General features: G+C 59.4%; 2 protein-coding genes across 4 annotated transcripts in view; one reads left to right on the top strand and one right to left on the bottom strand.

Annotated features, from left to right (window-relative positions):
- Positions 1–542: 542 nt before the first annotated feature.
- LOC120606418 (uncharacterized) lies at positions 543–2,915 on the bottom strand. Its single transcript, XM_039867610.1, has 3 exons — positions 2,843–2,915; positions 1,798–2,232; positions 543–1,097 (listed from the first exon to the last, which is right to left on the bottom strand). Exons 1-3 carry the CDS (start codon positions 2,913–2,915, stop codon positions 796–798), a joined length of 810 nt encoding a protein of 269 aa, XP_039723544.1. The 3' UTR covers positions 543–795.
- A 9,843-nt stretch (positions 2,916–12,758) lies between these two features.
- Positions 12,759–26,631, top strand: part of BRD3 (bromodomain containing 3) — a 30,024-nt gene continuing 16,151 nt past the window's right edge. The window contains exons 1-2 of one of the 3 annotated variants that reach the window (XM_039867602.1): positions 12,759–12,903; positions 25,473–25,797. In XM_039867602.1, coding sequence (XP_039723536.1) covers positions 25,585–25,797 — 213 coding nt within the window. In that variant the 5' untranslated portion in view covers positions 12,759–12,903; positions 25,473–25,584. Of the gene's footprint in view, positions 12,904–24,848; positions 24,865–25,472; positions 25,798–26,631 lie in introns of those variants that run through there. The other 2 variants (XM_039867599.1, XM_039867601.1) reach the window with 2 other exon arrangements.

The raw sequence follows: 26,631 nt of genomic DNA on the forward strand, positions 1-26,631 counted from the left end.
CCAGGAAACCTACTCACTGTGGGCCTGGTGCTCCGGAGCCTGAGGCAGTGACTATGAAGGTCACCAAACCAGGAAGAAAAACGCGCATCTGCACCCACCTGCCGCCCCGGTTCTGCCTCGCAATGGGCCTTTTCAAACCTCTCTGAGGCACAGTCAGAACTTCTGAAACCCAGCCCTAGAGCTGGCTTCCCATTGCCCGCGGTCCAAATCCAAACTTTGCCAGCTGAGTTTACGGGACCAGCCTTTCCCTCTAGCCTAGCGCCACCCCCAACCTGCGCACCCCAGGTCCCAGCCGCAAATGAAAAGTACTTCCAGAGCTCCAGCCCTCCAGGTGGAGCAGGAGCCCCTGACCCAGAACTAAGAACTCAACCAGGTAAGTTGGTTGACAAGGGACACAGGAGATTAGAAACTTTCAGAGAAAATGAGAAAACGTTCTAACTTTGTTGATTGTGTATGCAATCCACCCCTGCAGCCATAGCTAGAACCCTGAAACCAATAACACAGCAAGTAAAGCAATTTAACAAAAACTTTAAAAACTCGTCTAAGTTTTAAATCCTTTTATATCGCTCCCAAAATGTCCTCAGGCTCAGAAAAATCACAGATGGAAGAGAGAATAAAAACTACAGAGAAAAGAAAAACATGTTGGAGATTTTTTTTAAAAAACATCAACTGCGTTTTGGCCAAGGGGAGCTAATTGGTAAAATAAACTGTTTCCGTGAACGATTTTTATAAGCACATTTCCCAAGGCTGTTCCATCAACCAGACAACGTGAGCCACCCTGGGCACCCTCCCTGCTCAACCAGGTCCGTCCTCCAGGCTCTCCTCTGTAGGGCACCCCTCCCCCAGCCCAGCCGACAGTCCTTCTTCCTCTGATCCCCAAACTCTGTCTTCCTGGCTCCATTTTCCTGGCCTGCATCTTCTCCCTGTGTCTCCTGGTTGAGCTGGGTTGGGCTCCTCATCACAGTGCTCTTGGCAGGCGGCCGGGGAGGAGAAGAGGAAGAGGTGCACCTCTGTGTTCAGTTGTCCAGTAAGTTTGTTATTCACGCCCAGCCTGCGAAGTGGTGCCTTTCTTCCTTTTTGTAATGAAGAAACAGAGGCTGGGAGAGGTTGAGAAGCCACAGGCAGTAGGCACGACTGCGGAAGTCAGTACTGGCTCAAGGCAGAGGTCTGCACTCCCACCGCTCCCACCGAATTACATAGAAAAGCTGACCCCCCCCTCATATTAGCGGCCTTACTCTGGTCTAGATAGATACTAGATAGATGATAAGATAGATAGATAGATGAATGGAATGAAATAATAATAAAATGATAGTAGAGTAAATTGAATAAAATGAATGCATGAATGAATGGAATGAAATTACTACTACAAAATTGCGTTAGGTAGATAGAATGAATACCAAATGGAATGTCTAAATAGATACATAGCCGATACATGATACATAGATAGATATGGGCTCAAATAAATGCAAATTAGATGGAATAGATGATAAAATATTACTGATGATAGGTATGAATGATAGATGATAGATAGATAAAAGTACCATTGGTGAATATTAGATACCATACACATATGGGACAAATACATAGGAAGAGAATCCATAGATAGCAAGTGAAGAGCGGGCAATGGAAGAGAATAAATTAATAAAGCAAAAAAGCCACTAGAAAATCCTGCTCTTGAAAAATGAGGGCGGCTTATGTCAACAGGAACAGTTAGGGTCTATGGTAGTAGCACAGCTTAATTTAAGACTGTTACCTTCTTATAGAACTTGAAGCTTTCGAAAAGCCATACTTACTCACCCGATGATAAGTATTTCGTCAGAGACAGTGGACCGCCAAACTCAAGAGGGCGTGCCAGGAGGCGGCAGAGGAACAGCCCACGTGGCAGAAACGCTGTGGTGCTCCCCACAGTGGGCAGCAGCTGGGTGGAGAGCACTGGCCCTTTAATGGCCGAGCCCACAGCTTTGGATTCCGATGGCAGTTGATGAGGGAGGGTCTTGGAAGACGAGGGAGGGACAGAGGGGATGCCTAGCACCCAGGGCTGCCAGGAGCTGCTCACCAGATTTCCAGACTGGACAGCTCCCCCTACTGGACCACCATTCCGGGGCTGCTGACACTGCCCGAACACCCCGAGGCTCCCACCGGCCCAGGTCAGTGGGGTTTGTGCTAAGTTCCTTTTCTTCTGGTACCTTCGCTGGGGCAGCTGATTCGGGAGACTCACCTCCCCATTTTCCGCTCCTCAGGCTCTGCTCTCCCTTCCCCACGCCTCCTCACGGACACTGGGCCCTCAGCTAACCCGAGTCAGGTGGCCGCTCTCAGCCCCGGTATCCAGAGAGCTATTTCTGGTCCTACCTTTGCCACCATCCCTGTCTGTCTCCCCTGGCCTCAGCTTCCCAGGTGCGGGAAAGCAGGTTAGACAGGAAGAACGCGTCAGCTCTTGTCATGGGCTGCGGGATTCTCCGAATTTGAACCCTCTCCTCCCACGGCCTCTGCCCAGTGCGGATCCCTCCCCCATGGACCTGACCCTGTCCCTTCGCTTCCTTCCCCCGACCCGCCTGCTGGCGGGCACCCCAGCCTGGTTTCCCTTCATCACCCCACCTACCGTCCAGGCCACTTTCTCTAAGGTGACCCCTCTAGGATGCTCCACCCTAAGGTGGCCAATGGTCCAGTTTACCTGGCACTGTTCCATTTTAGAACTGAAAGCCCTCGTCCCCAGCAGTCCCTCAGCCCTGCTCCCAGTCAGTCCCTTCCTCAAGGTCCCCAGGCTCGGCCCTGGACACATTTCTCCCGCCCCACATACCTCTGTCTCTTCCCTTGCCATCCCTGCCAGCACCTTGGCCCTCACCAGGGTCTGTTCGTTTGTCCACCCCCCTCACGACCGTGAGCCCACGGGAGCAGGGACGGCCTGTCCAGGCCATAGCGCCTGCCGGAGGGGCATACAGTGGGTGCTTAATAAAGACCCTCCCAATGAATGAATCCTGGAATGTTCACTTCCATTTCCTGTTGGATTTAAAACTACCCTAACTTGCTTCTCAGTCCCCACAACTCAATCCGCCTGCCCTCAGCCTCCACCGGACTCCAGGCCTGGGAGTCTCAGGGACGGCCCCCTCCGGGCGACAGTCAGGCCTGGGGCCGGTCGGGGCCGGTCTCCCAGCAGGAATCCCTGGAATGCAACTCCTACCTCCCAAGCTGGGCCCCACCTGTTCCGGTCTGCAAATCCCTTCGCCGCCCCGCCTGCCGGCCTGGACTTATCCCCCTGCTTAGGGACAATCCCAACCAGTGAGGAGGAAACAGCTCCTGTGACTGGCAGGTGGAAATCAGAGGCCCAAAAGGCCAAAGGTTTTTTTTTTTCCAAAGGCTTTAGATTTTTGAGGGACGGGGCGGTGGAGGGGGGTTGTGTAACAGTGGTTCACGGGGGCATTTTTAAGGAATATAAATCTGGCTGCTGGTGTTCCACCTGTGCCGCCCTGTCAGTCAGACCACTTCCGTTCGTGCTTGTTATTCAAAACCACTGCAGCTGTCCTTCCTGAGCACCTACTGTGTGCCTTTCACTTGCTACAGGGCTTTGAACGCAGTCACCTGAAATCCCAAACGTGGCTCTAAGCTATTCTGAGTTGTGCAGATGAGAAAAGCAGAGGCTCAGAGGGCCTCGGTGACCTGCCCAAGGCCACACACGTGGGACTGAGCTGGGGCTTCCCTGCTGTCCCCCCGCGTGTCCCCCCGCGTGTCCCTCCAGCCACAGGGCCCTCGTCTGTTGGCAGACACCGTTTCCACATTCCCACATGCAGGAACTGATCACAGCCAGCCTCTCCGCTGACGGCTTCTCCGGGGGGCCCCACGTCCCCCCACGCAGCACGCTCCATCCCCCCCCACAGCTGTCCGTGGGTCCTTGCTGCGCATTGGGGTCACTTCCGGGCTTTTAGGACTGAATTGTTTCTGTGAGATAGGATCAGAGAGCACCCCAACTGGCTCAAGAGGGGGGAACGTTCATTTTGGGGACACAAGGGAGCGTGTCGGCCTGGGGGGCATCCCTCACCTGGCACCGGGGGGAGCCCACGGGGCTGCGGAAGGGCCAGGGAGGGAGGCAGACCAGCCCCTCCTGGCTGGGTTCCCACGGTCCACTGCGAACTCCCTAACTGAGGAGCAACCGGCCTGAAATAGAAAAGCTGACCCAGGGGAACCAGTGACCAGAGGCCTCGGGCCTGGCTCAGCCAGCTGCTGGGGTGCTCCCTCCATCCCTGGCTCCCCTCCTCTGCCTTTCCCCTCCCTCCATCTTCCATCTTTAAATTCTCCCCCTCCCCCGCTCAGAGCAGCTGAGGGCCAACATTTGCAGATAAGGTGGAACAGGCTTCTCCCAGACTCTCCAGTGGCCTGATCTTGGCCAGCTGCCTTCCCGTGGGAGCCTGACCTTGGGGGACAGAATGCGAGGCTGGAGTGCTGGCCCGCCAGGCCCAGCCCCTGGGCCTGAGCCTGGAGCCCACAGGCAGAGGGCGCAGGTAGAGGGGGCAGGCGCGCCCCGCTGCGGGCTTGTTTGGGGCGGCGGGGGGCAGGCTGGAAAGTGGGGCCCGCTCCATCGTATCCGGGGCAGAAGAGGCGGGATGTGAGTGGTCCCAAAGGGCCAGGGACTAGGAAAGCAAGGAGGCCAAGTGAATAACAGAAGCAGTGGTTTCTGAAACCGAATGGACGGCGGGTCGGACCTCAGCACCCATTCAGAACCCAGGCCCTGCAGGATTTCCCGCCGGGAGCCCTTCAGCGAGGGCTGCAGACTCTGGAGCTGCCCGAGGCCCGTGGCTGCGTGACGCGTACGGATACAGTCACCAGACAGCCCGAACGTCCATCCCGAGGGGCACGTCGGATACGGGAACGGTCTGCAGCCACCACGCAGCGAGGGAGCTGCGGACGGCGTGCGGTGGAAGGTCACTGGCGGCACGTGGAGGAGGGAGGAGCCGGTGACGCAATTTCCGTAAAGCAGAGCGCTGCGCGGGACGCGAGGAAGCGAGAATCTGAAGCAGCGAAGGCTCCAGAAGGGACGTCGCTGTCACAGGGCACCCGGGGGATGGGAAATAGGATGCAGGGGTGTCTTTCTCAGGACCTCTTCGTGGGCTTTGGTATGAAGGTAACAACGATCGCATAAATAAGGAAACAGTTCTCCATTTGGGGGAGTGATTAGGAAGGAATGCTGTTAATTCTCCTTTGAAGGACTTGATAGAATTCACCAGTGAAGCCATTGGGTGACTGGGCTGAACGTCGATGGAAGTTTGTGATTACTGATTCAATCTCCTTGCTCACTACAGGTTTATTCGGATTTACGTCTCTTCCCGTCAAGGTTTGGTAGTTTGTAGGTTGCTAGGAATGTGCCCGTTTCACCTAGATGATCTAATGTGTCGGCACACGGTTCTCCCCCGTGTTCTCCCACAGGCCTTTCTGCTTCTGTGAGGTCGATAGCAACACCCCACGTTCATTCCTGATCCTGGTAATATGAGCCTTCTCTCTCTTTCTCTCTAGGTCGATCTAGCTAAAGACTTACCAGTTTTATTGCTTTTTCCCTCCTCTCCAAAAAAAGAACTTTTAGTTTAGTTGGGTCTATTGTTTTCTCACATTTTTGTTTTATTTATCTCCGTCCTAATCCTGATTGTTTCCTCCCTGTTGCTTGCTTTGAGTTTAGTTTGCCCCTTTCCTAGTTCCTTTAGGTGGAAGTTTAGGTTGTTGACCTGAGATATTCCCTCTTTCTTAATAGTTGTTTGTGACTGCGACTTTCTGAGCACCGCCTCGCTGCGCCCAAGTTTTGGTATGTTTGGATTTTCTTTGCATTCGTCTTGTATTTTTCCAATTTCCCTGACGATGTCTTCTTGGACCCATCGGTTGTTTAAAAGCATGTTGTCTAATTTTCAAATTCTCTTTCTGTTATTGACTTCTTCCTTCACTCTGTTGTGGTCAGAAGAGATACTTTGTAGGATTTTAATCTTTTAAAGTTATCGAGGCTTGTTTTGTGGCCTAACACGTAGTCTGTCCAAGAGGATGTTCCCTGTGCGCTTGAGAAGAATTTGAATTCTGCCACTGTTGGCTGGAGCGATCTGCACACATCAGTTAGGTCCAGTTGCTTTAATGTGCTACTCAGGTCATCTACTGCCTCGCTGACCTTCTGTCTAGTTACTGCAAGTGGGGTATTGAAGTCTCCAACTATTACTACTGAACTTATTTCTCCCTCCGATTCTGTTCGATTTTGCATCATTCGTTTTGGGGCTCTGTTGTTTTGTGCGTACATGTTTATTATTATTGTATGTTCTTGATGTATCGAGCCCTTCATTATAGACTGTGTCGGTCTCTTATAACAATTTTTGTCTTAAAGTCTATTTCGTGTGATACTAGTATAGACATGCCCTCTCTTTGGGTTACCGTTTAATATCTTTTTGTGTTCTTTGTTTATTTTGTGCTAAAGTGAGTGTCTTGTAGACTGCATATAATTAGATCCTGGTTTTTGTCTGTTTGTTTATTTGTTTATATGTTCTGTCGATTACTGCCTTATAATTAATTTAATCCATTTGACATTTCATGTAATTACTTACGCAGAAGCACTTGTACCATTTCACTGTACCATTTTCTTCCTTTACTATAAGTATGTAATTTTCTTATTAGTTGCCCTAGAGATTAGAATTAACACCTTAATTTATAGTAAATTACCTTAGACTTGTTTTAATAGTATACAAAAACCTTTGCTCCTACATGGGGCCATCCTTTCCTCACAGTTATTTTTGTTACAGATTAAATCTTTATACGTTGTATATCCATTGACATAGATTTATAATTATCATTTTATGCCGTTATCTTTGAAGTCATACGAGGGGCAGGGAAGAGATGTCGCCAACCAAAAATATATTAGCACTGACTTTTATATTTACCTATGTGGTTATTTTTACCGTTCTTTATTTCGTCACGTGGATTTAAGTGCTATCTGATGTCTATTCATTTCAACCTGAAGGACTCTGGTTAGCATTTCTTAAAGGGCAGGTCGACCAGCAACACAGTTTTTGTTTATCTGGGGCTGTCTTAGTATCTCCCTCTTTACCGAGGATAGTTTTGCTTTGTACGGAATTCTTGGTTGACAGGGCTTTTTTTTCTCTTTCGGCATTCTGACTATGTCATCCTGCTGCTTTCTGGCCTCCACGGTTTCTGACAACAAGCCGCAAATCTTACTGAGGAGCCCTGTAAGTGATGGGTCGCTTCTCCCTGCTTTCAGGATCCTCCCTGGTCTTCATCTTTCAATGTTTTGATTATAACGTAGAGCTCTCTTTGAGTTTATCCGACTTTGGGTAAAGTTTTGGAGTTCTTGGGTATGTAGATTAATGTCTTTAATCGAATTTGGGAAATGTTGGGCCTTTATTTCTTAAAATAGTCTTTCTTCCCCATTCTCTCTCTCCTCCTCGTCTGTGACTCCCATTGCGCATATCTCAGTATGCTTAATAGTGTCCCGAAGGTCTCCTACGCCGTGCTCAATTGTTTCCACCATTCCGCCAACTGGACAATCTCAATTGACTGATTTTTTAAGTTCTCTGATGGTTTCTTAGGCTTGCTCAAATGTGCTGTGGAACCCCTCTAGTGAATTTTTTATTTTAGGTATTGTTCTTTTCAACTCCATAATTTCTATTTGGTTTCTTTTTCGTCAGTTTTGTCTCTGTGCGGTGAGGTATCATGCTCTTGGCTCCTTTAGTTCTTTGTCCATGGTTTTCTTTAGCTCTTGAGAGCATATTTTAAAAAGTTGACTTAAAGTCTTTGTTTAGTAAGTCCAATGTTTGGGCTTCCTAAGAGATAGAATCTACTAAGTTCTTTTTTTTAATTTTTTTTTCTGTATATGGGCCATACTTTCTTGTTTCTTTGCATGTCTCAACTTTTTTTTTGTTTGTTTGCATGCCTCTTTTTAATGAAAACTGGACATCGTGAATATTATAATGTAGCGCCTCCGGAAATCAGATTATCCCCACCTCCCCAGGCTTTGTCGATGCCGCATCTACGTGTGGTTGCTGTTGTGTATTTAGTGGCTTTTCTGAGCTAATTTTATAAAGCCAGGATTCTCTGTTGTGTGTGGCCATTGAAGTGTCTGTTTGATTAGGTTAGCGGTCCACTGAGCAGTCAGTTTTCCTGGTTTCTGTAAACCTTTGACTAGTTTCTAGAGTTCAGATCAAATTTACTCTGACAGGTTTTGCCAGTTTACTTGCTGTTTCTGTGGAGTTATGGGCCCTTGGAGTTCTTTAATCAGCTGTTTTTTTGCTGACTTCACCTCAGCCAATTGCTTTGCAGATCTTTTTGTCTTTGGTAGGTTTTTTTGTTTTTTTCCATTTTTTTCTGAGACATTTAGGTTTGGAGTGTCTTGTATTTATACTTGTGACTTGTGTTTCCTGGGTCCAAGGATTCGTTTCTTCCATCTACTTTGTTAAAGTTTCACCTATTATCTGTCACAAAATTTCTTCTCCTCCTCTACTTAATTCTATTAGTTCCTATTACAAGGATGGTGTAATACCTCTCTCCTGTTTCTTAACTGAATTTTCCAATTTAGATATTTTCCATCTCTTTCTCTGAGCTTCATCTGATTGATTTTCTCAGATCTATCTTTTGGGGAACTAATTTTCTCCTCAGCTTTGTCTAAGCCACTATTTATTTCTTCCTCTGAATTTTAAATTTCTGTGTAGCCTATATTTTTAATTTCTAAAAGTTCTAGGATTTTTTTAAACTTCCAAATTTTTCGTTGGTCTTTTTTAAAATTTTATTTTATGTCTTCAGTCATATTAAACATTTATTTTATAGTCTTGGGGTTTCATCCCAGAAGCAGGGAGCATGGGGAGGGGATGCAGACAGGCCATCAGTGGAGAAAGCTTTCCTGGGGGTAGCAAAGCCGGGAGGGGCTGGCATCGTCATCTTTTAAACCATCAGCATCTCAGGAGTGACAGGAGCACCTAAAATTTGAGCAGGGATCCGAGGAGTTTCTCCAATCAAAACTCAAGTTTTTCATCACATAGTGATATGTGTTTGCCATGGGAGAAAAAAAGATTAAGAATAAAAAATAAACCGAAATCACTCGCAATCCTAGTTCCTATATTTAGCTGCCGTGACCACAAAGCCGAGCTCCCCAGCTTCTTCCCTGGCTTGATTTTCTTCCATAGCACTGAGCATCATCGGGCATGCTGCATAGTTTATTTATGACAGTCTGTGTGTCCCCAGTAGCATGTCGGCCCCATGACGCCTGGTACTTTGTCTTGCTCCCTGTCGTATCTGCGGCGCCAGGGACTGGGAGTGCAGGCCACCGCCCCTCCCGTCCGTACCCCTGAAGTGAACGAAGGAAAGCATGCACACGCGATCTAACGAATGACAGCTTTCACCTCCTCTCTCCCCACAATGATCCGCCAAGGCAGGTGTTTACTACCCCCATTTTACAGACGAGTAGGCTGGGGCTCTGGCAGGCCACCGCCTGTCTTCTCGCCTCTGAGACCACATTCACGCGGCTGCGGCGTGGCCCAGCCTCTCTGTTCACACTTGAGACCTTTCCGCTCCGTGCATTTAAGGACTTTGCTATCACTCCTGTGTGCGTGATCTACTCTGGGGGCAGGAAAACGAGGAAGTGAGAAGGCTCATCGCCAAGTTCCATCCCCCCTCCGGGGCTCCCCACACCTGAGAAAATCAGTTAATGAACTCGGATGTGGGCGGTTGCCTCTTCAAATATGCCCATCTCCCCTACCAAAACGCGGACTCCTGGAATGTACTTTGCAGGTGAAATGTGAACCCCATCTGCGTCCAAAGCATGGTTCATGCTAGCAATTTAACCGTACCGTGCCTCCATATTCATCTGTAAAGAAGGTATGATAATCCCCACCTCACAGAGTTGTTTGGGGATTCGGGCGAAATTATGTATGTAAAGCTCTTGACACAGTGCCCAGCACACAGTAAGTGGTCAGTAAATGATTATATAATTAGAAACCTCTGCTTCCTACCCTCTAGAGGTCTCTGTGGCCTGTCTTTGTGTGGTGGAGACAGAAACGCTTCTTTTTTTTCTTTAGCTGTTCTGAGAGCTGATCAGTCTCCTGGGGAAGGACTCAGGATAAGTAAACTTTTCAGAGACTATAAACTATAATGCAGTAACATAACTGCTCTGTGCTTTCAGGGGCATGGTGGATGAAGACTTCACCAGGGAGGGGGAGGCAGCTGAGGCCCCAGGCCCTGTTCTGGCCTGAGCATGGGTTTAAGGCCAAGTGCAAGCTTTAAGGCCTCCTGCAGGGTGTCTTCTGGGGATGAACAGAGCAGCTGCTTTAGCCGGCAGAGGTCTGGCTGCACTGAGGTTTGCAGCTGGAGGCTGGAAGGTGGGACAGGTGCACTGCAGAGAAAACCGACCCATTCAGGAAGTAGCTTGAGCACCTAGGGGGTGCCAAATCCGTTGCAGGCCCTGGGGACACAAAGCCTGGCTCACATGGGGCTGCCACTCTGGAAGCCAGAAGCCAGTAAACAAGCCCGGTGAGTGAGAGATCAGGGCAGAGCTGTGAGCCCCGGCCAAGGGGGGGCCATGTGCCTGGCCTCTCACACGCACCCCTTTGCCTCCCTCAGTCGGGGCGGCAGGTCCTATTTTTGTCCCCCTTGACAGATGAGGAGACCCTGGTTGGGGAGATTAAGTGACTCCACTCCGGGCACTCAGCAGCTGCTGGGGGCCCAACCTCAATGGTATTGAAATGGTATCCAAGAGCCTGGGAAGGGAAGGAATGGTGGCCAGTGGTTGTGGGCACAGTCAGGGTCACCTGAGTCCCTTCCTAAGGCACCCCTGCTTCCCCAGAGGTCCGAGGGAGGGGCCCCTGCACTGAGCCTGAGGAGTGGTGGGCCAGAGGCCAAGATGCCCAAGTTCAAGTGTCTGTCACATTGCTCCTCAGACTTTTCCGGCTGCGGGGAGTTTCAGCCCACTGCACGAGTGGACAAGCAGGACCCATGGGCGTGGGGAACGGAGAGGCGAGACCTGGGCCCTTCTTTCAGAGCCAGGTCCCCAGGGAGGGTCCAGGTTCCTGCCATGCTGCCACGGGGGACTTCTCTGATCAGTAGGAGGCCCAAGGAGTGTCATCAGGGTCCTGGGCATTTGGTCCAGCAGCCCTGACAGGCTGGCTGGCCAGGACCAGCTTCTGCAAGGTCAAGAGCAGGTGGAGAGGCTCTTGGCCTCGGGGGATGTGAGGTGGATCATCCTGATGGGCAGAGGGCTCAGGGTGTCCAAGAGGGTGAGACCCAGACAGCAGGACCGGGGCAAAGCCTTGGAAGTGAAACAGAAGCCTGTAAGCCGGGTTCCCACACTGGGGCTCGGGGACAGATGCAGCCAGGACGATGGCTCCAAGGGACCATCTGTAGACCCTCACCTTGCCTGACCTTCTCTCCCCTGGAACCTGAAGAGGCAAAGGTCTTCCCCAGCCTGAGCCCTGCCCTAGAGCCTCGGCAGGGTCTGCAAGACATCCCAGATGCTGTGGGGAGGCTGAGGAAGGTTTGGGCTTCTCCAGCAAAGTGTTTCCCAGGACCCCGGGCTTTGACATCTCCTCTCCTACATATTGGTTGTGACTCAGAGCAAGTCACTTCACCTCCCAGAGCCTCTCTCATCACCTGGAAGCCTGGGGCGTGGGTCCACCTGGCCTGGGCGGGCCGGCCTGGCACCGACCCTCCTCCCATCGTAAAGACGTGTGCATTTCGGCAATGGAGCTCTTGTCCAATCTCAAATAAACCCAGGGACCCAGGGGCTTGGGATGGGTCCGGCCCACACGAGGAAACTCCACCAGGTTCGGCGTGCACGGAGGAAAACTTGTTTGTTTTGTTTCTGACATTTTTATCGGGAGGGGGGGATCTGATGTACACAGCGCGAATCCACCTTAAGTTACAGACGGACAAAACTTTAGTTATGTATACACCCGAGGAATTGCCACCCAAAGAAGAGTCTAAACGTGTCGACGAGCCGAGCCTTTCGAATTACAGAAAAAGGGCTGGAGTCCTCGTTTTTACCTTTGTGGCCTACGCCTGGGCTGTCAGGCTAGAGACCTTTGAGCTCATTCCTGCCCCATTGGGGCAGATGGGGAAACTAAGGCTGGGGGCGAGGTCTCCGGGCGGAAACGGGGATATCCCCTGCTCCCCGCCAGTTCCGAGACTCGGCCCCCGGCCCGGGCTCCCTGTGGTCAGGAAGGCGGGCGGAGTGCGGCGCAGAGGGAGGCGGGTAGATGAGGGCGCGGCCGAGCACGGCTCCTCCCCGGGCGGGGCCGCCCCTGCGCGCGCCCCGACGCCCCGCCCCTGCCCTCCCGCGCGCGCCCCCGCTAGGCTAATTAGGCGCGCGGTTTGTTTACAAACACGGGCGCCCGGCAGGTGCGCGCCGCCCTGGCCGTGCGCGGCCGGGGGCTCCTGGGCGGGCCCCCGCCTCCGGCTGCGGGGTCTCCCGGGGCGGGTGGCGGCGGGCGGGCGGTCGCTGGCGGCGCTCCTACCTTTTCCACGCCTCCCAGGGGCACAGGGAGATTCGCCCGAGGCGCCCACCCCCCGCGCGGGAGGGAGGGCCGCCCGCGGTCCCGGCCTCGTCTGCGCGTCGGGGAGGTGGGCGGGCGCTCCGCCCCCGCGCGCCCCCCGGGCTGGGCCCGCTCGCGGCCGGGTCGACGGGGCGGGAGGGCGGCGGGCGGGGGCGCGCGGGGCGGGGCGCGGCGCCGGCGGGCCGGGACATGTAGTTCGCGCGCCGCGGGCTCCCCTGGGCCGGCCCGGCGCGGTCCCGGCCGCGGACTACGACTCCCGCCAGGCGCCGCGGCGCAGCGCATGAGCCCTGCTCGGCTCCGGCGCGTCTATTATGCTGCCGGGGCCGGCGAGCCAAAGAGGAGCCGGCCGCGCGGGCCGGGAGGGGACGGCCGCCGGAGCCGCCGAGGCCAAGTACGCCTTTCTCTTGCTTCCTTGCGCGCGCGGGGCTGCGGGCTGCGCGGGCGGCGGCGGGCCGGGCGGGCCGGGCAGCGCGGCCCCCTGCACCCCGCACAGGCCGCCGGCGCGTCCGGGGAGCCCGGCGCCCGGGCCGCCGCCGCCGCCTTTGTGCGCGGCCACGATGCAACAAAGCGCGGCGGCGGCCGCCCGGGCCCCCTCCCCTCCGCCCGCTGCCTCTCCGCCGCCCGCGTCCCGGGCTCGGGGGCGTCGCCGCGGCCGGGGCGCGCAGCCCGGAGTTGGCACGGCCCGCCAGTCCCGCGTCAGCCGGCCTCCCGCGCGCTCTGCCTCTCGGAAGGGATTCCTTTTCCCCCCTTTCCTCTGCCCGCCATCTTTTGGAGGGGGAAATCGGGGAGGACGCGGCGGGGAAGGAGCGCGGCGCGTCCCGGGCCGCGCCGTGCGCTCCGCCGCCACTTTTCTCGCGCGCGTCCCGCCCGCCCTCGCTCCCGGCCGCCGCGGGGCTCGCGCTGGGGCTGTCGCCGCTCTCCGCGGCCGGGGCGGGGGGCGACGCCGGGCGCGGGCCTGGGCGGCCGCCCCGGAGCCGGCGGCGTGGCGTGGGCGCAGCTCCCTCCCAGAGCCAGGGGCCCGGCGCCGACTTTGAGCCGCTTCGCGGGGTCGTTGCAGCCAGGCCGGGAGGAGACGCGGTTCCCGTTTTGCAATCAGCCAGAAAAAGCGCTTAATGCGGGCGAGGTCGAGTTGGAGCGGGAAGAACACGGGGTGGGCACCGGCGTCACAGCGTGTTACAAGCCCATCGGGGAGAAGTGCTCACCCCGAACCTCGAATGTCCCTGTGTTCCCGGTGGGCTCCCCGTGAATAAAGCTGCGGGCTCCGGAGAGGCGGGTCCTCTCTTCCCACCGGTTGCTCTTATGAGGACAGGGCCGGGCGGAGGCCTCTCTCGGCCTCCTTTCCCTCGGCGCCATGGGTAGTTTTGGAAAGAAAAAAGTGGGGGCATTGAACGGGGCCCGCTACGAGGCCCACCTGGGCGCATCTCGTGGTTTGTCTCGTGAGTTCCCCCCGTCGTGCCCAGCCCCTAGTGCCCTGCAACCCTTGGTTTTGGCCGAAAGCTTTCTGCCGGGGCGTGCATAACTGGGCCCTCTCCCGTGTTAACCGGGGGACGCGTATCAGTGGGCACACTACCTGGCTGGAGGGTCCCCTCTCCTTCCGGCTCTAGCCCTCCCTTCCCCCCAGGACCAGCGGGAAACTTTTCTGCCGATTTGCAGGTCCTCAGCCTTGCTCTTTCCTTTGAAATGGGGCTGCTGGACCTGGGTCCACACAGTGGCCCTGGGAAGACCGAAACCTCTGCCAGGTAGCCTGGCACGGCATTTTTCTGGGGTGATTATTTTTGGCTTTCGGGGGAGGGGGCTGGTCAGGAAAAGGTCTGAACTCCCTGCAAGGGTCAGCCGGCAGGAGTCCCGGACTCCTTCCCCGCCCCTCCCCCGCGGCCCTGCTCGTGGGCCTCTCATTTGCAAATAAAGGTCTGTGTTTGCCTTGTTCTGTGTCGAGGCCTTGATGTGTGCTAGTGGTTACAGATCAGGAAAGATTGGGCACGCGGAGTGACGAGCAGGAGGAGGCCGTGCCAGGAGGGGGCGAGGGCTTTCTCTCTGAGCTCTCTGGTGACTTGGGTGCCCACTGCCTCCGCTCTGGGTGTCTGGAAACCCACCTCTGAGCAGCTCCTCCTGGCTTAGATCCAGTCCCAGCCCCCCACGGGGCGTCTGAGGGGAGGGCTTTAAAACGCTTTCTGGGCTGGACACTCAGCAGCTTTGCGATGTTTGTTTGGTTTTGTTTTTTTTTTTTTTGAAAGTAGAATGATTGCTTTTTTTCGGCAAGAGCTCACGTGTGCTTCCGAAGTGAGCTTCGAATAAGGGAAGGAGTTTGTAAACATTCTGCTCCCGCCTTGGACTCACTGAGCCGGGACAGGAAGAAAGCGAAAGTGGGGGGGAGGGGGAGCGAAAGCAAACCGCCCAGCTTGTCTCCTTCCTGCGCCTCTTCCTCCAGACGGGCCAGTTGCCAGCTGCCGGAGCCCTGTGTGAGGCTGCGGTGAGGTGCGCGGCCGCGTACTGGTGCTCGGTGGCAGAGCATGCCCCCTGGGAGCACTGGCCCCGCAGCCCTTGGAGCGGGGAGCTTGGCACAAGACGGATGGGGCTCTGCCTCGGTGCGGAGCCGCCGTGTCTGTCTGGCTTTCTGTCCCCTGCTGCAGCCCTGTTCTCTTAAGGAGAGCAGCGTTCTGCTGCGGGTCTGTCCATGGGCTGGGGTGGGCGAGGGGTGGCTGCCCCAGACTCACAGCACACCCCCCACCCCCCACCCGCATGACTGCAGCTGGGAACTTGCCTGAGGCCACTCTGCAGGTGTCCTGGCTTTGGGGCAGTCGAGTCCTGGGCTCAGTACTGTGGGTCGCTAAGTGGCCTGGTCCTCCTGTGTTGTCTGCCCAACCGACTGTGGCGGACGGGACTCTGCTGTACACGCAGGCCGGCCGCCCGTTCGCGTGTTGCGTGTCAGGAGGCGGGCATCCGGCCGAAGCGTTCTTCCTTCGAAAGGAAACCGGTGGATGGAGGCAGAAAGCAGCTCTCTCCTTGTCACATGCTGGCCTTCTAGAAACTCGGATGTCGGGGACCCGCCCGAGGCTCTGCCTTCTCATTCCAGAAGAAGAGATCAACAGGTGTTTGGGTCAGGGGTGCTGGTCACGGCCCGGGTGGGGACTGGCACCTCGAACCTTCTCGGCATCCCCATGGGCATGAAGCCCTTGGGTGCCTGCCCCCCTGCTCCCGCCATCAGGCAGCATGGGGCTCTTAAGGCAGAGTCACGTTTCAGGATTGTTCCCGGTTGGTGGCTTGCATCCAAAGCCTGGCTCCTCCACGCGGGTGGCGACCGAGCCGCTGGGAACCGGGGCTGTGGCCAGAGGCTCTGGGCTCTGCCGCTCCAGGTCCCGGGGCCGAGTGTTTCTGTTGCCAGCTTTCACCTACACTGTAAGAGAGTCAGTTCTCAATCTAGCCCCCCTCCCTCCTCGCCACGGGCCCCAGAAGTGTTGGGACAGCCCCCAGGAGTCAGTGAGGGGTTTGGGAAAGGCCTTTTCCAGCTGGGCTTGGTAACTGGCATGGCACCATTTCCAGAAGTGATAATGAAGAGAGGGCTGGCGGGGCTGGAGTGGGGGCACCCATGTCACAGGTACTGAACCGTCTGGAGCCAGGGCCCTGGAGGGCCTGTTTTGGGAAGGCTGACCGGTCACCCTTGGTGCCAGCCCACTGCCAGGAGCCGGGTGTCAAGACCTGGGTCTCTGCTGGCTGCGAACTCGCGATGAGGCCCGCACTCCCTCTAACATGTTAGCTGCCTCCAGGACGGCCTAGCCAGGCTGTTTGTGGGTTTGGGGTGGGGAGACACGCGTGACGGTGTGACTGCCATGTTGGGATGGTGGACGGCCCCCTCCCCATGCAGGCTGACCGAGGGTCAGAAGGGGACAGTGAGTAAAGCCTGCGGGAGTTGCTTGGTTCACACAAGCACCGCGGGCCGTAGTGGACACCTGGGCACTGGTGGGCAGTGCTCTCCGTGACGGGCAGGTGGGTGCCCAGCCCCGGGAGCCCATGACATTGGCAGTGGTGGGTGGCAGGGTGGGGCTCCCTGGGGCTCCTCTGTGCTTGGGGCTTGTGCGTTCTCGCTTTAGGGCTCCAGGCAGCCTGCCTCGTAGGCAGGAGTGAATGGGCACCTGTTCTGGAAAAGTGTGGACACCTGGGGTCCTTGACTGTGGGGGGCGGGCATGAGAGCCTAACAAAGACCCTGATTTGCTGAGGGCGGGGCCGTCCTGGGTCCTGCTCTGGGCTCACTAGCTGGCCCCCGCATCACGCTGTTGATCCTGACAGGCAGCTGAAGTGAGGGGTGGGCAGGGCCGCTGCCCTTGACATCAGGTGGGGGCAGTGGCCTCCCGCCCACTGCGCGCGTCTCCCAGGACCCGGGCTCTTCTCTAGGTCTCCTGTCTCAGCTCTTCAGTGGGGCGGTGGGTGAGGGGCCTCCCGAGGGCCACTGCCAGGGGTCCAAGGGTGACGCCTGGCAGGAGGACGGAGGCCTGGTGGGGACAGCCATTTCCTCGGGCAGGTTTGGAACACGGTGTTTCTCTCCTCCTTGGGGTTGCCACCAGTGCCGGGCGACACCTGGGAACACGCTTGGATGGGCAGCATGGCTGGGACTCTGTGCAGGTGAGGTCTGGACGGCAGGTGCTCTAGGTCCCTGGTCTTCACGATGAGGGGGCAGCCAGAAGCTCAGGAGGTCCCAGCCCCTGGCCCTCTGCCATCCCGGGGGGGACAGGTTTGGGGAGGAAAGGCAAGTGCTGGGGGGCATCTAGGCTTGGCGTGGGGTGGTTTCGGTTCAGGGCCCATCGTGGGTGGCAGTGGCCTTTCTGGGTTCTCTGTGCAGTGGGGCGTGTGGCCCAGACAGCCCGGGGTGGTGGTGCTTTGTGAAGCCGCACACGGTGAAGTCTTGAGTTCGCCGCTTGTCAGGCCCTCCAGGGGGAGGGGCTCTGCCACCGGCCGGCCCCCTCCTGTGATCGATTGGACCAGCCCTGTGGGCAGCTTCCGGCACCAGGCCAGTCTGAGCTTCTAGAAGGTGCCCGGGCTGGGTGGGGCCTTGGTGCTCATGGGGCCGGACCCCCATGAGCGAGACCACCCGACCCAAAGGGGGATGTCCTTTTCCCTCTCTAGGGCAAAGTTCAGCTGCTGGTCGCACTGCCCTCACTCACCTGAGGAAGTTCTCCTTTGAGCTGGGGGTCTCTGCCCCCTTCCTCCCCGAGGAGGGGCCCGTTCAGTGCAGCTGCTGGCCTGGCCTCCCCTCAGGAGGTGCCCATGGGGTGGGCCATGTAAGTGGCTGCTGGGCTCCCTCAGAGGAACACCAGGTTCCCGGGGCCCCACAGGCCGCCTGGGCCAGAGCTGTTTCCAAGAGCTGGGAGTGGGGGGTAGAAGGCGGGCCTGGGGAGGAGAGGCTGTCCCCTGGTCCCCTGGGGGCTTCATGCCCCACAGGAGGCACCGCTGGGACTGTTTCTTTGTGTTTCTGTTGGTTTTTCTTGGGGGGAGGTGAAAGACGGGGCGGGGCCTCACAGTGGGAAGATGGCTGGCCCAGTCCCCCGTGGGTGAGCAGGGCCAGAGGTGCCCCTCTGGTGGGTGTCTTGGGTCCCCGTGTGAGGTTGACATTTTGGCAAGAAAGGAAGTCTCCTGGAGGGGGGGTCATGGAGGTGCAGTGGGCACAGCCCCGAGAGAATCGGGGGCTGTCGGGAAGGGGACCGCGGCCTCAGCTGCCTTAGGGTGACGCTCCAGCCTGGACGTTTGCTTGGACTGAGCTCGCCAGGCTGGTCCCTTGCTCTCGAGAGAGCGGGTGCCGTGTAGACCCAGGGCTCAGGGGCCCTGGTTGGGGCCGCCTCGCTGTGGGCAGAGGCCCCTTGGGCGGCAGCTGCGGTGGCATTGCTTCCCGCCTGGGCAGGGCGTGTGCGTGGGCGGGAAGTGGTGGCCTGCGGGGCCCAGCAGGGGGTGCCCCCCTTCCCACCCGCCTGCCCGCCCTGCCCTGGGGCCCCTGGCAGGCGCCCTGAGGCCCCCTCCCCAGCCCACAGAAGGAGGCAGTTGGCTCTGTCTGTCACTGAAGCCGCGGGGCCCATGTGGATCCTGTTTCCTGAGGCCTGGAGAGCTGGCTGCCGGGTGGCCGCCGGTCAGCGTGCCCGTGGAGGCTGGCCCAGCCGCCTGCCCTCGGCCCCCGTCTCTGCAGAACTGTCTGGATGGTTTAGGGGGCGGGAATCCGGTGTGGGGCGGACCCCTTGTTTGGGACCTAGCTCTGCCTTTCTGGCTGGGGGGCCTCGTGCCCCTTCACCTCTGCGCTCCACCTGGAAAACAGAGCTCACGTGACCCCCAGCACTGTGCCGGATGGCGCGGGGGGATTTGGGGCTGGAGTGAAACACCAGGGCACCCCCAGGGCCTTGGAAGCCCCCTCCTCAGGGGTACAAGAAAGTGAGCCCGCACCATCCCTTCAGGAGGCTGATTCGAAGGCCACTTTGTTGCTGGTGGGGATGGCGCATCCCAGCTGAGGCCAAGGCAGAAGCGGCCCCGCCCCGCCCCCTCCCGGCCCCCCCTGCTGAGATGGGGTCTCGCTGGCCGGCCGCCCTCAGTGGCACTGACGCTCCTGTCCTCCCAGGACCTGCGGCAGGATTCCCTCCCCGCACACCCTCCAGTCCGCACCCTCCTCCCAGCCCTGCTCAGTGCTCCAGGCTCCTGCAGAGCTGGGACATTCCTGCCCCCTCTTGTCGCTCCCCCGGGCCCAAGTAAGGGCTCCACGCTGGGCTGGGCCAGCCCGGAAGTGCCCCCTTGGTCCTGCCCCTGGTCACTTTCCGGCCTCATCCTTTGACCTTTGACTGGCAGCACCGGTGAGTGAGTGTACCTGCTCCTCCATCCACCGTCTGAAGGACAGTGTCCCCCCTGCCACCTCTCAGGGTCCAGCTGTCCAGGAATACCCAGCTCTGCCTGTGGTCGTGCCCGAGGCATAGCTTTGTGGCAGGAGGGCTGGTGTGGCTGCCGCTGAATTTTCTGGGTGTTTCTATAGCCACGAGTAGCCAGAGGTCCCCACCAGCTCCCCCGTTTGTCCCAGTGCACCCCTCCGAGCTGAGCGAGCCTGCAGGGGACTGCATTTCCGTGTCGTCAGGATCCCAGTTCCCCTGGGAGGGAGCAGGGAGACGGCCCCCCGGGCCAGCCCCATCTCCACGATGGGAGACTCCACCACTCCACCTGTCCATTTGCGTGGGGAGGCTGGGCCAGGTGTTCTGGGCAGCTTCCCTGTGGGCTGGCTGCTCCCGCCCTAGCAGTCCCCACAGGGCCCCTGGAGGGTGGGGTGGCCGCCTGTACACTCCGCCCTCCCCCGGTGGCTGCCCACTGCGGACATCTCTGCCTGGTGCTCGGGGTCCTTCAGGATCTCGCCAGAACCCCAGGTCTGGGGTTTCGCCTGATGTCCGAGGGCTTTGTGGTTTGTCTGACTTTCCGCCCTGCGTGGTTTCGGATCCTCTCGGGTCAGAGGCCGGTTGTCTTTGACTTTTACCCAGATTCACATGGGCTGCTTCCCCGTCCTTGGCGGATCCCCGGGAAGTGGGGGACGGTTCTCTGGCCTCAGCGCCACCCCCTCCCCCACACACACTCACACTGGCCCCGTCCCTGCCCTGCAGTGCCCAGGGCAGAGTGAGCGCTGTCCCTGGGGGAGTCCGGACACCGTGGCCGTGGTCGTGACCAGGAGGGTTGGCTGCACAAGGACAGTGTCGTCTGTGCAGTAAATAGCTTTCTGGAGTGAAGTGGCTGCCGGGCGTGCGGTGAGCCTTGGCCACGACCGCGGCCCAGACCGAAGCTGCTCCTGCCGGGCGTTGCTTCTGTGTTGCGGCCGACCCCTTCCGGCCCGCATTCTAGAAGACGGCGTCCAGCCCACCCAGCTCTCAGTGGGCCTGAGGTTCTGGCGCTGGGGAGTGCGAGCTGCACGTTTACCCCAGAAGACAGCCCCAATCCCCCAGTGGCAGGCTGGGGAGCAGGGCAGATGTGCAGCTGGAGAGAGCATATGTCTGCTGTCGCATCTGAGGGTGCTGGACCCACCCTGCCAGGCGAGGGGGGAGTGGGGAGCAAGGTCACGTCCCCCGGGTCTCACAGTTGCTGTGGGGGTAGGGACGCGGGGCCTTGAGCACACGAGGAAAACCGACTCGTCACCCTCTTCCTTTTGGGGGGTGGCAGCTTTCAAATGCAGGCGGAGGCAGAGGGACGGTCCCCACGGCTCAGTGGCCCCTTGCACGGTCTCCTGCAGACCCCCACTCATTTCCAGTCCCCACCCCATTATTGAGAAGCAAACTCCAGACATGTCCCGTTCACGTGACCTTCAGTACCCCTCTCTAATAGGTAAGGGCTTTTAGAAGTTAAAACCACAACACCGCCGTTACCCCCAAACCATTAGCACTGAGTCCAGAAGGTTCTTAGATGGCTGGCATTGAGGGACGTGCCGGCCCCTCCACGGGCTTTCTGCAGGCATCTCACAGACTGGCTCAGGGCTCAGCACTGGTGTCCGGACCCCACCGCCCACAGTCCTGTGAGGGGGAAGTTATGGCACCTGTCTGTGACCACGGGGCGGGTTGGGAGCCCTTGATGGGTGACAGCCAAGTTGGCAGCGAGGGAGCGGGCGTGCAGACCCCAGGGCTCTCCTTGGGGTCCTTCTGTGTGGCCCTCCCTGCAGGGCACTGCCTGGTGTCCTTGCCAGCAGCTGGCAGGTGGGCCATGTTTTTTAGCTGCCTGTGTCCTCCAGTGCTAGGACTAGGTTGGGGAGGCACAAGGCCCTGGGCTTAAGTCCCTGAATCTCCATGTGGTAGACCCAGGAAGCAGCCCCAGGATGGAGGGGCCTCAGCTTTGTCATCTGTGCAGTGGGCACGGTCACTGCCCTCATGGGGTCACGTGGGTGTCTCAGCCTCCGCAGAGAGAAAGCGCTCGTGGCCACGGCCGACCACCCGCATAGGGCTAGGTGTCTTCACTGTCTGCTGCTGCCCGGCCTCACCCAGGAGGGCGCTGGGGCATGAGTGTCACACTGCTGGGGCAGGGCGTGCAGGCGGGACCTGGCCGATGGTGTCAGCACGACCCTTGGGGATGTCACTGAGAGAGGCCACTCCTGAGAGTGCTGGGGGACAGGCAGCTGCCCCACGGGACAGGCAGGAATCAGCCCGGGCGATTCCACGTCCCTTTGTACCTTTGTCTGTGACTGATTTTCAGTTCAGGCCTGAACTCCATGGGAAAGTCAGCTAGTGGCCTAAATTTTAATTTTTTCTGGAAGCAGCATTGCCTTCTTGGTCTCGGGGTGTGGCCACGATCCCCCTCCCAGACAAGGGCGGCTGAGGGCGCAGCGCAGCTGCTGTGTGTGTTGGCCAGCCCGACAGTGGGGGGCCATAGGTGGGGCGCCTGTGCTCGCCGATGTCGCTGCTCTGTGTGCTTTGCCCTGATAGGTGGACTCTGTTGGGATTTCTCGGGCAGTTGGGTGACGCAGTGGTGGCCGCCTGGACCCCAGGGGCTGGTAGCTCTGCTGAGGCTGAGTCCCAGACTTGGGGGTGTTGACAGCCCTGATATTTCTTAGGGAACATGCCCTCAAATTCCCCTCTCAGGAACACTCTGGGCTGCTTGCTCGGCCTCTCCCCAGGCCCCAGGGCAGCAGTGTCCCCAGACCTTGGAGGAGGAGACCCTTGACTATTGATTGACCCAGGGCAGCTGTGGGAGCCCCTGGCTCTGTGCCCCACTGTGCTTTCTTGGTTGGTGTTTGAGCAAAATATAAATTTCTTTACATTGTTTCCCTTTGCAAAAGTAACATTTTCTAAAAACAAAACACCAGTGTTCAGGAATGACGCAGCCAGAGAAGGCAGCGCGCAGGGGCTGTGGACCGGACGCGGGGTCTGCAGGCCTGCCATCTGTCTGCACGCAGTGGCCCTTTGTCGTGGCCCCGTCTGCGACGTAGCTGTCTGGCTGGAGAAGCGTCCAGGGGCCAGACCAGGCTTTCGCTGTGTCCGCCTACCCTGGACTTGCGCCCACCTTCGCTTCGAGGAGAGCTGACTGTGAGGTGGCCGGGTCTGGGCCTGTCCCAGGGGTCACGGTGTGCGTGCCCCAGCAGGGGGCCGCGCAGCCTCTGCTCTCTGTCTGCTGCCTTAGAGGGGGCGGCGTGGGACAGCTGTGTAGCTTCACGGCCAGGGGTGTCCGTCCTCCTTCCCTGGGGGACTCCCCAGGGTGTTTTCCGTGGAGGAGGGGTCCTGCCTGAGCTCCCTGGCTGTCCCTTTGCCATTCTCCTCCCCCGCCCATGTGGCCTTTCTGGGGAGGTGAGTCCTGGTGCCTGCGATGGGAAGGGCTTGACGGGGGCCCCCAGGCTCTTATGCTCTGCCTGTCCTTCCTCCTTGTCAAGCTGGTGCTGGGGACAGAGGACAAGCTGGGAGGGAGCTGAGGGCCGGGGAGGGCAGCCCTGCCTGCGTCCACTGTGGCAGAGGGCTGGTTCTGCACCCTGACGGGGACACATGTTTGCCGGGCTCTGACCACGCGCAGTCCCTGCGGATGTGGGGTACCCGTCTGCCAGACACGGGCCGATGGCGTCTCTGTCCTCGAGGCAGGACCGGATGCAGCTTTCACTTCTGGCTGCTATGGAAGGGACGCCCCGTGGCCTGCAGTGACCAGTGCAGTGAGCACGTGCCCAGGCCAGGCACTGGTCAGCCCTAGTGTGTTGGTTGGGATTTGCCCTGGCACCGCCCCCCCCACCCCGCCCCTGCCTGGCCCAGGGCTCCTGCGGGTCCTGGGCTGCAGCGCTGCTCCTGGGCGCCCACCCCAGGACTGTGTGTGTCCCGTGTGCATGGCTGGAGCTGGCTTCCTGCTCAGCCGCAGGTGTGGAGCCGTGGCTGGCCAGGGAGGGAGGCCGAGGGCCAGGACAAGCCAAGCCTGACCCTGCAGTGATCCGTGCTCGGCTGCCCTCGTGCCTGGAGGAGGCCAGCCTTCACCCTGGCCAGTAGCCCTGGGTCCTCCTGTGGGCTCCATGTGCCTCCAGGTCAGTTTCAGCCCGCGGCTGTATCTGCCCACTTCCCAGCTCCCTGGGCCGAGCAGCAGCACCAGGTGCTGGGCAGCCACCCACTCACGGGTCGACTGCCCTGGGAGGGGGCAGCAGCACAGCGCGTCCTTCCCCGCGAGCTCCCACCGAGGCGGTCAGTGCAGGGCTGTGCAGCGCTTAGTGCTTGTCCAGCGCCGGCCGAGCGCACTCTGCGTCTGACTCCTAACCTCAGAGAGCCCGTGGGGACACTGGGGGGGCTGGATCCCACGGCTGCAAAGGGCAGAGCTGGGACTGGGAGCGACAGGCTGGCCCCGGTGTCTGCTCTGCAGCCCCGAGGTGCCTGGGGTCCAGGGGGCTGGTGTTCCAGGAGATTCCGGAAGGCCCTGGCAGGTGGTGGCATTGGGGGCGGCGAGGGTGCGAGCTTGTTCCTGCAGCGAGGGAGGGCGAGGGCCAGTGCAGCCGCAGCAGCCCAGGAGGGGGACTGGTCACTGGCCATATTGGGCCCCATCGGCCAAAGGGGGGACGGTGCTTTTATGGGAGCGATGGAGCCACTGGAGGGTCTGGAGTGGGTGAGGGACTTGCTTTGGCCCGGGTTGGTTTGAACAGGGCCAGTGCCGCTGGGGAGGGCTCCACCCGTGGGGAGGGCAGACCCCGGGCGCTGTCACCGCGGTCCCAGCGGGAGGCGGCCATGCTGGGCTGAGTTCAGGGTTGCTGACCTCCCAGTGGGCATGGGGCTGCGAGGTGGTGAGGATGACCAGCTTGGTGCCAGGGTTTCTGTCTGGCGGTGAAGACGTGGTCGGCACCAGCTGACGTGGCTGCCGTCCCCACTGAGCCACTGGCCTGAGGCCATAGCTACCTGCTGACCTGGTCACTGGTTACAGGCCTGGTGAGAGGCGCCCCCTCACCTTGAGTGGGCGGAGAGGGGCCGGGCTCCCCAGAGGACAGGCGGGGCGCCTAGTGGGTGTTCCGGGATGTTCCTCGAATGAGCCGGCAGGGGGCGGGCTGGCTTGGAGGGCGAGGGGCTCACTGGCGCCCCGTTCGCCCTGGGCTGCAGCACGGAGGGGAGTCGGGGTGCTCGTCAGCGTCGCCCAGCCAGCGCTCCGGGAAGGCCCCCCCGCCCCCCACTCGTGGCCTGTGCTGCCAGTGACCGGGGTCCTAACAGTGGCTGGTTCCAGTGGCCGATAGCGGTGCGCTGCTGTGTCCTCCCCGAAGGCCATCTGGCCCCGCCCGTGGCGAGCGCTGTCTCCGAATGTCGGGACAAGTTCACACAGAAGGGGCAGGGACGCAGGAAGAGCGGCGTGTGGCAGACCACACAGACGCCGCTGGAGGTCAGGGTCCGCGGGCGGCCCCCAGGCTGCCTGTGTCCTTCAGGCAAAGGCGGGGCGCTGGCTTCTAGGACGTCGGGGTGGCCTGTGCGTGCTTGTGCTGCGCCATGTCCCTCGGAGAGCATTCCCGAAAGCTGGCCAGGGCTGGGGCGGGGTCCGCAGCAGCCCCTCGCCGTGGACTGGGCCCGCCACCCCCGTGGTTCAGGGGTCGGCTGTGGCACGGCTTGGCTGTCGTCACAAACCCAGAGCTGGTTCTCGTGGTTACGGTGGAACCTCGCGTGGCGGCAGGCGGGGGGCCCGGCGGTTCCGGGCTCGGCGCTGTGGGGAGCGTGGGGCAGCGCTCTGCGGGTCGCTCGTTCCCTAAAATCTTGCCACGGCCGACACCAGTGGACAGTCGGGCCCCGCAGGCAGGTGGTCATCAGGCCACGGGCCGAGTCCGCGCCTTGGCCCCTGGCGCTTCCCCACTGCCCAGGTGGCACGTGTTCGTGTGCTGTCCCGTCCCCCGTGTCTCTGTCCTCCAGTTCGAGAGGGGCTCTGTGGCAGGCGAGGCTCTACTTGACCAAGGCGAGGGGCTTCACGTGACCGCAGGGTGTGCCGGGGGGCCCACGGCGGCAGGGCTTGGGGTGACCGGCCTTTCTGCTGTCCTGCCTGTAGGTGCTGCCTGGTCGGGCCTGGACATGGGATGCCACGCCTCCGCGGGGAGCACAGAGGAAGCCAGGGCCCCCCCGAGCCGCTGCTGTGACGGCCAGTGAGCGTGCGCCGGAGGATGTCCACCACGGCGACGGTCGCCCCCGCGGGCATCCCGGTGGCCCCGGGCCCCGTGAACCCGCCCCCGCCGGAGGTCGCCAACCCTGCCAAGCCCGGCCGCAAGACCAACCAGCTGCAGTACATGCAGAACGTGGTGGTGAAGACGCTGTGGAAACACCAGTTCGCCTGGCCCTTCTACCAGCCCGTGGACGCCATCAAGCTGAACCTGCCCGTGAGTGCCCACCCCGCCCCCGCCCCACCCCGCTGCTCCGGCTCCCAGGAGGGGCTGCCCCCGCCTTGGCAGAGGTGCTGCCTGAGATGTGGCTGGTGCGGGTAAGCCAGGCGCACAGCCGGTGCCTCCGGGGGCGGGGACAGCCCAGGTCCCCAGCGACCAGGGAGCCACGGGGCCGCTCACGCACATTGGAGAACAGGGAGCGGCTGACCCGGGGGCCGGGCGGGGGAGGAAATCCTGCCTCTCCGTGTTGGGGGCGGGGGGACGGGCTGGCGGTGGTGGTGGTGCCCAGGCTCACCCGTGGCTGCCTCCTGTCCCTTGCACCCTCCTTGAGGTGCGATGCTCTGAGTGGGTTGACACTCGGTTTCCAGGGGGAACCCCCCACATAGACACTGACTCTCAGGGCTGACCTGACGTCCGATGGCTTTCTTCGGGCCCAGAGAGAGAGTGTTGCGTGTTACAAGCGGATGCCCTGGGCCAGCACTTGGTGGTCTGGGTTCTGGGCCCAGCTCCGCCCTGGTCCCCTGAGGCCCTTGAGCAAGGCTTAGGGTCTGGGTGGGGGCGTGGCCCCGTCTCCAGAGTGTAGACCGGCCGCGGCTCTGTGCCTCTGTGAGAACCTCCCCTCCGCGCAGACCCTTGCCAGGCGGGAGGTTTGGAGGAGGAGGTTCAGAGCTGGCCGGGTGTGTGCCCTGGACCACACGCCCACCTGCCCTCACTCAGGTGACCAGAAACGCCTTTGGCTCAGCCCTGTACCCAGGGCAGCCGGGAAGACCGCTCTGTGGGCAGTCACTGCCCCTGAGAACTACAGAATAGTTAACGTTGCGTCCTTAGTAA

This window comes from Pteropus medius, unplaced genomic scaffold (assembly GCF_902729225.1).
Source record: "Pteropus medius unplaced genomic scaffold, Ma_sr-lr_union100, whole genome shotgun sequence".
In the NCBI taxonomy this organism is placed as follows: domain Eukaryota; kingdom Metazoa; phylum Chordata; class Mammalia; order Chiroptera; family Pteropodidae; genus Pteropus; species Pteropus medius.

Excerpts from the sequence above, each read along its gene's own strand:
- LOC120606418 (XM_039867610.1), bottom strand. The coding sequence starts at position 2,915 with ATGGCCTGGACAGGCCGTCCCTGCTCCCGTGGGCTCACGGTCGTGAGG. Across the intron at positions 2,233-2,842 it reads GGACAAACGAACAGACCCTG|CGGAAAATGGGGAGGTGAGT; the intron begins GTGAGGGCCAAG and ends GAGCCTGAGGAG. Across the intron at positions 1,098-1,797 it reads GACGAAATACTTATCATCGG|CCTCTGTTTCTTCATTACAA; the intron begins GTGAGTAAGTAT and ends AACCTCTCCCAG.